This window comes from Olea europaea, unplaced genomic scaffold (genome assembly GCF_002742605.1).
Source record: "Olea europaea var. sylvestris unplaced genomic scaffold, O_europaea_v1 scaffold3327, whole genome shotgun sequence".
In the NCBI taxonomy this organism is placed as follows: Eukaryota; Viridiplantae; Streptophyta; class Magnoliopsida; order Lamiales; family Oleaceae; genus Olea; species Olea europaea.
Window position 1 is genome coordinate 49,144 of NW_019252224.1, and position 11,007 is coordinate 60,150.

The 11,007-nt window shown below is 34.2% G+C and overlaps 1 protein-coding gene across 1 annotated transcript; it reads right to left on the reverse strand.

Moving 5' to 3' along the window:
- Positions 1 to 7,821: 7,821 nt before the first annotated feature.
- On the reverse strand, positions 7,822 to 9,651 carry LOC111385887 (late embryogenesis abundant protein At5g17165-like). Its single transcript, XM_023010314.1, has 2 exons — positions 9,519 to 9,651; positions 7,822 to 8,315 (listed from the first exon to the last, which is right to left on the reverse strand). Exons 1-2 carry the CDS (start codon positions 9,578 to 9,580, stop codon positions 8,051 to 8,053), a joined length of 327 nt encoding a protein of 108 aa, XP_022866082.1. The 5' UTR covers positions 9,581 to 9,651; the 3' UTR covers positions 7,822 to 8,050.
- Positions 9,652 to 11,007: the final 1,356 nt, after the last annotated feature.

The following is an 11,007-nucleotide window of genomic DNA, read 5'->3' on the forward strand; positions in this document are numbered from 1 at the left end:
ACGCCTGAAGTTCTTTCTTTTAAATTTTTTATTGTAAGAAAAAATTGTGTTTTTGTAATGAACTACGTTCGACTTGATCATGTTTTGGTACGTAGGCAATTTGAATAAATTATAAATTCAAGTTCAGTCACAACTAATAAATTCATTCAATTTGTTTGCCACTTACTGTAGTTAAAAAAAAGAAATATGAAAAAAAGAAAAGTTCATCCAAATAAAAAATACTAAGTCAAAATTCATACAATATAGTCTTAAAAAAGGGGATCAGAAATTCTTGACTTCATCAAGATCACTTGCCATTGATCACTTGCAGAAAATTATCTTCAAGGGTCTTTCTTTTCTGGTCAATGGATGCCATGCTAATAACATCTCTTATCTGTGCTTCTTTCAATACTGCCTTCTTAGTTCTAATCATACTCTTCTGTTCCCGCTAGGCTTGAAGCTCATCACAAAGTCTATCTGGCTCAAAAGTTAGCTGACTAATTTTGCCTTCCAGCAAAGAACACGTAGAATCCTTTATTTCAAGTTGAATGTTCAAAAGTTTCAACTGCTCAGCCTTTTCTTCAAACGGTTAAACAATTCAAGTGTTGCTTTTTTTCAGATAAGTAAGAGTCAACTTCTTTCAGAAACACATCCATACGCTTCATCAAAGGTGCTGGGTTTGCATGAAATGAGTTGGTAATCACGTTCTGAAGAATTAAAATATTTTCGTCCCACCATGATCGAATGTTGGAGAATCCATAGTTCAAGACGTCCTTAAAACACTTAAGAAAGTAATTAGTCATGGCTTTTTGCAGAACGGTCTTCAAATAAGGAGACTCTTGAGTAATTCCAGGAGGAGGGCTAGACATGAAAGAACGGATTGGTGCAGCCCAATGATTATTTGTTTGTGAAAATCGCTTTTGGCACCTAATCGACAGGCTCAGAGGTGGCAGCAATCTTTGCTGAAGGAACTATAATTTTAATTCTCTTAATACCTCTTTCATTTTGCTGGTTTAGATCCCTCTTTCGAGAAGTCTCTTTAGGAACAACTTTTGGAGGGTTTAACCCTCTAGCTATAACCCTGTTCGGAGTCAGGCCAAGAACAAAGTCACGGCTCTCACTAGAAAATAATACTTGCATCTAGACCCTAGTCAAAAGTGGCAACAGTTCGCTATTCCACCAAGCGTGGTATTCAACATCAATGTTTTGATGTATATCTCTCACATATTCTGTAAATATGGAATACAGACCCACTTTTCATTCGTTGTCTGAGTCAAAGACAACCAAACCTAATACAGGTCGCCTACACTAGGGGCAATATTTAACTTTCTTAGTGAATCGGGAAGTTTCTGTCTAAAGCCAAATTGTCTCGCAAACCTGTGAGGATTATATGTCTCAAAAATGAAAGGTGAATTTCCTCGACAATAAGAAACAAATCTGGATCGAATACTCATCATGAATTCTGAAGTATCTGCAGACCTCAGTTGGTCATCCACACATACATCAGGATGAGACGATGAGAGTAATGGATTTTAGCAAAAGTCATTGGTGTCCATCGTTCCACAAATAAGTTCCCAACAATCAACAACATTTTTCTCCAAAGACTGGAAAGCATTCAGAGTGCCAGCATATTTTCAAATTATAGGACGAGAATAACTCTTATCCACGAGAGCATAAACACCTCAGACAAAATAAGTTGCCGCCCCAACATAAAGAAAATGTCTAGGAAATGTATGTGAGATCGAGCCAAGGTCCGAGTTTGTCTGACAGTCAGATGTTCATGTAAGTTCCATGTGAATGCTCGCTAATATGGGAGGAACCAGGCCATAAGTATACCCGTCTGTCATCCTAGAAAATGCTTTAAAAGTTCCAACTCTTATATATTCATCTCCAGATGGAAGAAGAAACGACAAAGCCACAGGGAGAGGTAAGCTGCTATCTCCAATTCCTCTTCTTCTTTCATAGACAGAGATACTGTCAGTTTGTTCCAATGACGTCGATCCCTAGGAGTAATGTCTCTCGGCTTGTCTGCCACCAAAGGCCTCCGTATTTCCTTCGATGCTCTTTGATGATGCCTCTTGAATGGATTTAAATTCATAGCATTTTTATAATTTTTGTGTTGTGGAGGATTCTGGATACAACCATTCTCATGAAACCAAAAATTAATCAATTCTTTGTGAGTAATCTTGTCAGGTTCATTGGCATGGGCAATCAATACGAAAATATTAAAGAGGTATAGACAATATTTGGGAAGATGATCTGTCAATTCTGAAAGATTTGGGACTACTTTCTCACAGTAATGACCCATGATCGAAAATTCACTTATCTCGTGAATGTCTTAAAGAGAAATGTTAATTTCACCATTGGAAGTCACAAGGTCTCTGGACACCAAACCTCACAAAGAGCTCTATAAATAGAGTTTGGGAGATGGTAATCATTTGTAGCAGAACCGACTGCAAAAGCTAACTCGTAAAGATTCCTCTTGAGTAAAAATTTTTGGATCCATAAAGACCACTCCCAAAATTTTGGAAGAAAAGAAATCTCTCCTCGACTGACCAATGCGCTTCCCCATTGTATTTCTCTATTATCAATCCTCACAAATTACAGCCTTTGAGATACACTCCATGCTCTAGGAATGATGAGGCGGAAGACACAAAAAGGAATATGAATGCTAGAGCGGTTGGACTTGCCGGCATCCAAATCCTCATAATATTCACTAATGGTGGGCATATGCAACTTTGACAAAGACTCCAGAAGATCAGGAGAATGATCTGTCATTGGCTTATAGACACTAAATTTAAGTTCATCTTGTATGTCAGTCTATGCATGGTACTTCATATCAGTATCTTTGAAACGCGGATAACTTTTTCCTTGATTTTTAAGCTCAACAACTTCGTGAATGTCAGAGTATGCTTTATCATTAGAACTTATTCCAGCCATGCCTTAAAAAAAAGTTAGCTTAAAAAAAGGGGGCAAAAATCTCTTAGATTGGTTTATCGTCTAAATTCACGAGTCTCCCAAATATGTAAGTAGTCTCTACACAAAGTGCCTTGGAGGAAAGAAAGAGTCAGTCCTTGGTCCTTAACACAAAGTGTCTTGGATGATGAAAGGAATAGATCTTTGGCCCTCAACACAAAGTGTCTTGGACGGTCGAAAGAACAGGTCATTGGTCCTCAACACAAAATGTTTTAGACGAACAAAGGAGCAAGTCCTTGGTCCCCAACAAAAAGTGCATTGGATGGTGAGAAGTGACAGTCCTTAATCCTTAATATATATGAAGATTTGCAATTTTAAGTTTATTCATAAGTATATATTTTTTAAACCTATAAAATAATTGCAACATAAAGATTTAACCTCTACACGAAAAAAAACTCAAATCTCAAAATCCTTAATTTGCTCCAAAAACTGAATCCTTGCAAAAAAATAATAATAATAAATAAAATAAAATAAAATAAAATTGAAAAATGTTAATTTCAACTTTTTTAAACAAAGATACAAAATCAATAATAATAACAAGGACAATAATAAAAACAAAACTAAAAGAAAAGAAAAGAAAAGGAAGAAGAAATGAAGACAAAAAAAATGAAGGAACGAATCTTCATATATATATATATATATATAATAATAATAATAATAATAATAATCATCATAAATAAAGGATGCATTCTACACAGAAACCAATTGATTAATTGGTTTCTGTGTTCGAAAATTGGTTTCTGCACAGAAAAATCAATTGGTTTCTGTGCAACTAACAATTGATTATTATACGTATATTTTTTGACTTGGTTCCTGCACAAACAAAAATAAATAAAAATTAGTTAACCAAAATTTTTTTGCATAAAACCAAAAATCGAGGAAGATTATCATTATAAAATATACTAATAAAGGTTTCTACCGTATTGGCAGAAACCAAGAATTTGCCACCACGAAACAAAAATGATAATAATGTAAGTGACGGAAAACAAGAAACCAATCTTGGTTCCACCACAAATTTGTTTTCGCCGTGAATTAAAAAAAAATAGTAAACAAACGAAAGACAGAGAATTAAAAAAAAAAAAAGGAATTGTTTACCCCTGTTTGCAAGATTTAACAGACTTATTTCCAAGTCTCATAATTATTTTGTATAAATAGGCGGGTAATGGACTTCACTTAAACCAAATTTACCATAAAACGTAAAAAAGCTTGTTTAAATCACATTTATTATGAATCATATAAAATGAACAAATAAATAATCAAAATTCGACAAAAATAAAAAAAAAAATCTTATTCTTAAATTTGAAGGATAAGAATTTTATCAAATTCACAATTCATTCTCAAATTTGTCGTCCGTATTAATTTACTAACGGAAGTTTGAGTTCAAATCAAAAGAAAAAATTGAAAAAAAAAATTTGAAAAAAAAAATCGAAAGTTAAGAATTATTTATTTATTTCATGATAAATAAATAAATAAATCTTGAGGGGGCATTTGTAGATGTAAAAAATAAAATAAAGAAAATGGGCTGGATTGATTTAAATCACTAGCCCAATTAAATCTTAAAAGTCTACTAAAATTCATAAAACTCAAGGGTCCATACCATATTTTAAATAAATAAAAACATAATTACTCAATTATCCATTTTAATTAAATATAATTGAATGATTATCAAAATTAACACAAATTTTCTCCTATAAATAGGACCAATGGTCCATGGGAAGAGGAGGTGAATAAGAAGCAAAAAAGAAAGCAGAGAACGCCACGAAGTTCTGAAGAAATTTCAATGCCGAAAGAATTGGAAGAAATTCTCTTAAACCTAAACTCGGTGAACCCCAAGAAAGTTAAAATTTTCTTCGAATCAAACAGGTTCACGCCAACTACAAGAAGATCAAAGTCTTCTTCAAATCAAATCAAATTCAAGTCCAAGTCCAAGTCCAAGCCTCAAAATTCAAGTCACGAACAAGTCAAATCTCGACAAATCAAATTTTCAACAAATTCTCGAAAGCCAGGATTCAAGCCACGTGACCCCTCGTCTTTAAATATTCAGATCATTAATCAGAGGATTTGACAAGAAGGATAATATCACTTGTATTTATCAAAATATAATTTGTAACAATTTCTGTATTTTAATACACGGAATTCGTCATACACTCACTTTATCTCTAACGGTCAAAAAATCAATTATTAAAATCCCTACCAAACAAGCACTAAATATACGATTTTCATTCCAATCCCTAATTACTTTCCCCCTCATTTCTCTCTCTCTCTCTCTCTCTCTCTCTCTCACTTTCACCCCTTTCTGTCTTCATCGGAGCTGTTCTCACCCCCATCTCTCTCGTCTCCTTCACTGAGCTGCAGCGACGATGACTCACAATTGGGAGCGTCGTGCAAAATGGAGCTTTTCTTCACTAGAGTCACATCGAAGACTTGGACGATAGCGGAGACATGGATAGTGTCAATTGTCGCTACAACGCTGTGCTTCACGATAAAAGGGCACTGTTGCAGTTCGGGTGTTGATGGTGTGCTATAGGTGGTTGGGGCCGGTGGTGGTGGATTTGTGACAAGGTACGGTCGTTTTGGCTTTGTTTGTTGGAGTGGTGACGCTGGCTTTTTTAGCGGGCTGCTAGTATGGTGGTTGGTTACGGTAATGGTGGTACCGTGATGGTTTCTTGTTGTTATATTTTGTGAAAGAGTGTTTGGGTAGGGTGGTGGTTGAAAATGGTGGAGGTGGTGATGGCAGTGATTGTTGAGGGGACGATGACGGTGGTAAGGTGATGACCTTTTAGATTTGATTAGTTGGCGGAGAGCTATGGTGGTAGCACAAGTTGCGGTAGTGGTGGTGGTGCTGCTTGTAATTACGATGGAGTGTGGTTGTAGTTGCGAAGACAATGGTGTGGTTGTTGGTGGCGGCGACGACGACAATTGCATGAGATGGGGTTGGATGTTTGTGATCAATTATTTGGTTGATTATGACCAATAATTATTTAATTTGTAATATGTGACATATAAGTTTTGACTGTAACTCATAATTGATTAAGTTGTGATCGAAAAATTAATTATAACCAATTAATATAATAATTTGCAGTGAATAAATGAATTGTAACCAATAAAATTTTTTATTTTGTGACTAGTGAATAATTTGTGATCGATAATTTGATAAATATTGACATACAATAAGTTGTGACTTATAATATTTGTGATTTGTGACCAATAAATAAATCGTGACTCATAAATTTTTTTGATTTATGATCGATGAACAAATTGTGATCTATAAAATTTTTTATTTGTGATTGTAAAATAATTTGTGACATAAAATTTCTGATTTGTGATTAAATAATAATAAGTGACTAACTAAATCATTAATGTGTGACCAAATTGCATAGATCTGTGATATAAATATATTTAATTAATAAAATAATTAATTAATTAAGTAAATCATAAATAAATTTTAATAAAAATATGATTTTTAAAGTTTGAAACTTGTTTTCTTGATTTTGAAATGTGTGATATTTAAACTCTTAAGCTTTGTTTGATTCTCATTTTTTTAAAATACATTTATCACTCTCTTATTTTTTACTTCACATTTTTTATTAAAATAATATTACATGTAAATCAAAAAAATTTCAACTACATATTTTCCATCAATTTAACATTCTAAAATATATTTTTTATAAAAATTGGGCTCAAACATCCTCTTACTTAAGAATTTTTCTCATTGCTCAAATGCCTGCTATGAACTTTGGGCTACCCCAACCCACGTTAGCTAAAAAATAAATAAATAATTTCTTAGAGGCATAATATTGTTAAACCGATGGGCGGTGCTAGCAATTCTTAAAGCAGCTAAACTAAATGGCATGTAATCTAAAGAGAGACCCCACCGGTTTCCTCTGCCATATTGACTGATCTTTTTTGCATGTCCCCTCACCTGCAACCTACCACCCACGCAGTTGAATATGGATTGGACCCCAACCCTTCCGCTGAATACCAAATCTCAACACTGATTTTCTATCGATGGTACCTTTTGGAGGCATTTACACCTACTTTTTTTGCTCTCTAATTGGAGAAATGATTAAAATTGGGTAACCTCACAACTTCAATAAAAAAGATCATTGTTATTTTAAAATCATTACTAATATCACCTGCACTGAAAAAATTTTCTAGATCCGCTCTCGAGCACATTGACATGTTCTCAATGTTAATTTGCAATGAAACGAAATTGGATTGATGTAATTGTTACCTACAATTGAAATTAGAAGTTTATTACAGAAAAATCAATTCACAATGGTGGTCCCTTGAGTGCATTGACATGTTCTCAATGTTAAAAAAATATGTTCAGGTCATTTATTTGTGAATTCACCCTGTTTTTCATTTATGTCAACGAAAGGTATAAAATATGTTGAAGTTATGCCACATAGGTTGTGAAGGAGGTTGGTATTCAATTTATAGGTGTGAGGGAAAGTCTCACCTCTTGAGCTAGCTTTTGAGGTGAGATGAGTCTAATACCACCTAACACTGATATCAGAGCTCAATTTATCAATAAGTCTCTGACCCAATAGTCACGAAAATATGGGTTTGTGTGAGGGGGAAACGAGTTTGATCTCCCGCAAGCCCCGTTGTGTTAGGAGGAGATGTGTTTGGTCTCCCATAAAGTCCGATGTGTGAAAAAGAGATTGTTGAGATTATCCCACATCAGTCGTGGATGAGGTTGATATTCAATTTATAAGTATGAAGGAAAGTCTCACCTCTTGAACTAACTTTTGAGGTGAGAGAGACCTAATACCACTGAACAAAATGTACCAGTTGTACGGTCTAACATAACGTATTAGAATTGTTCAGAGCACACATTTGTAAGGGTGTACATACATGGAGTCGATTAAATTTGATTCAAATATAAAAAATTTGGAGGATAGGCAGCACCAGCATTAGACACACAATATATAAATAAAGCAAAAGCATTATAAGCAAAATCTACGAAAATATGAACATTAGAGCGGTATTCATTGAACTTCACCCACACATACACAGATCACTACTAGGGCAAACCCATTCACCAAACTAAACTTATTTGTAAGGCATTTTTCTAGTTTTCCCCTGCAATTCAAGGGTGGGGTGGCTTCTCCAAATCCTCGAGAGGGCGAAAAAAGGCCTTTTGCTCCAACACTGAATCGCCACTAGCACTCATCGATGAGGAGTGAAAACCGCGTGTAGCCGGGTTGTGATCGGTTGTAGGGCCAAAAACCCCGGTCTGAGGGTGAGGACCCCAATATTTGTCAGATTCGGGTAGGATTAAATAGTCAGGCACCACGGTTGAGTGGACATGCTCCTCTAGATTCTTGTCGTAGACCGACACATGAACACCCCTCCTGCGTAATGGATTAGATAAATTCGGATTCAATCAAAGCATAAAACAATGATAGGATGATGGTACCTAAATAAAAGGCTTTATTAATTAAATACGAAAACCTAAACGAGAGGCTTTAATGGCGGGCGCTTATATTAGGTAGGTGTTTGTTTTCACATGTTCAATAATAACACATAATAAGATAAGGACTTGCTTATAACCAAATAATTGCCTGATTAATAATGAAAATGACATAATGGCACCACATTGTCCTCACCTCATGGTTAAGGTGAAGGAAATAGAAAATTATACGCAGTCGAAAATACATTAAAAAAATAAAAAATAAAAAATCATGCCCAGTGCTACACAATCACCGTCACGTTCGGTAAGGTAGGTTGGAGTTGGACAACCTTAATTTGAACAATATCAGAAAAGTCTATTTTAATGAATAATATCATCGATTAAAGTTGTAAATTAATGAGTTGTTGAACGTTCAAAAAATTAAAAATAATAGAAAACTCACCCACATTGGGAGAAATAACCGAATAATAAAATAATAATAACCAAGAAACATTTTAAAATTTACTTGGAGGCCGTCCTCTGCTGACGGTGACTTGTCCTCATCCAGGGGTATTTTTTAGTAAATTAAGTTAATCAAAAGAATTAAGTCATTTATACTTCTTTGTTGGCACTTTGGGTTACTCGATCCACCACTCATCGGATCCCATGTGGGGGTCATGACGTCGGGTCCGACCCCCATGTGAGACGAAGAGGCGAACCCAAGTGAATCAAAATGTGAACAAATAAGTACAAGTAACATGACGCTAACTAAAAAGTATCTTACAAAGGGCTTGAAAAATAATATGATATATAGCCGATCTTTATCTCCATTTTTCCCAAAAATTCATTTTTCCTATAAAATAATTTCCCACTTAAATTCACAACTTTTCACACGTCGATATTTCAAAAATAAAAAATAAAAAATGCTGCCCATAATAATCTTTCAAATGACCCAGATCAAAGGTGACAGAAAGATTTCGAGCAAATTCAAGATTGTGTGTTCTGTTGATGAGATCGTTTCATTTCACATACAAAATCACAGAAATGTTAAATAAAGCTTTAAACCTCTAAAAATGCAAATATTTTAACAAAAATTAGAATTTATCGCGCAGGCATGCAAAAATTTTCCTCCAATTAAGATTGATCAGTCGAAAGATGGTTATACCTGAGAGACAGCGAAGGAAGAAATCGCTTTGCCAGTCCCAACCTCAGCAAATTGGCTGCCATAAATCAGTGAGGAAAAGAAAATTTAGATTTTACGTATTCACTGGGTATATCTACAAGATGACTGAAAGGACGCCTCATTTTATAGAGATGAAGATGTTTGACTCTGTGTTTTTATTTTATTTTTATTGGATCACCTACCCTTACTACGGACTAGGGATTTCCGTCAAATGTTGGACCGACATTTAACGACAACAGTAAGAATTGACGGACGTGTCTGAGATTATTTATTTATGATGAAATTTAGTATTTGTGTCCTCGATTTTTGGATACGTGAACATTTTGGTGATCTATTTCACTACTTCTCATTTTCTGATACTTGAACTGTTGCTAATACAGTAAAATCTAAATAAAATGAAATATTAGAAATGAGAAAATTATTACTTTAATTTGTCGATCTATTAATTTTACGTGAAATCTTCTCTAATCCACGCTACACGTGCGATGGATATCGAGAACATCTCAAATTATTTTATGAAAATATAATGACGAAATGTCTATTGACGAAGAGATTATTCAGAGGTACTGAATACGCTTAAAAATGATTATTTAAGGGGACTAGAAGATCTTTATTTTAAATTTGTATTGTGGAAATTAATTTGAGGACTTAAAAGTCGAAAATTCCGGATGCCAATTTTCCTCTGTATCAAGTGTCAACCATTTTATGCACGAATATCCGGCGGATCTCCTAACGACGTTAATTTAATCAGTTCAGTGGGTCCCGCAATGCAGGTGATCTGAGTCAGCATGTGTCACTCTATTTTATCCCATACCAATCCATGTGATATAATAATATAATAGAGGAAATTTCACCCAATGTCCATTTTCATCTATTCATTTACAAAAATGTTCATCATTGTAAAAATGTCTGTTTTAAGACCAAAACACCCTTGTTAACAATTTATAATTCCATGCTAAGACAAAAAAAAATAGACATTTTTGCAAAATTATTATTGATCAATAAAATTTTGACACATAACCTGCCATATTTATTTTAAAAACATACATGTCAAATCACAATAAATGCTATATTTTTCATTGACTCAAGAATGTCGAGAACTACATTTCAAATGTAGAGAAATGTCATTCTAGACAAATGAAACGGTGTTCAAATGTCGAGAATAACATATGAAATGTCGAGAAACATTATTTTAATGTAACTTCTCATGAAAGATACTTCTTGAAATTCGTGACAAATTAAAAAAAAATGAAATGTCGAGAACGACATTCAATTGCTCCATTTTTTCATTAAGGGCATGGTAGACAAATTGGCACTAAATTCAAATGAGTGAACACTTTTAAACTCAAACCCCTTAAAATTGGACATTCTTAAAAATGCCTCATAATAATAATACAGTGCATGCGACCTGCCTATGAGCTTCCTATTAGAAAAATTTCGGTCGGGTTCAATTTAAGACTGGTAGGCGGTT

Excerpts from the sequence above, each read along its gene's own strand:
- LOC111385887 (XM_023010314.1), bottom strand. The coding sequence starts at position 9,580 with ATGGCAGCCAATTTGCTGAGGTTGGGACTGGCAAAGCGATTTCTTCCT. Across the intron at positions 8,316-9,518 it reads CTTCCTTCGCTGTCTCTCAG|GAGGGGTGTTCATGTGTCGG; the intron begins GTATAACCATCT and ends TCCATTACGCAG.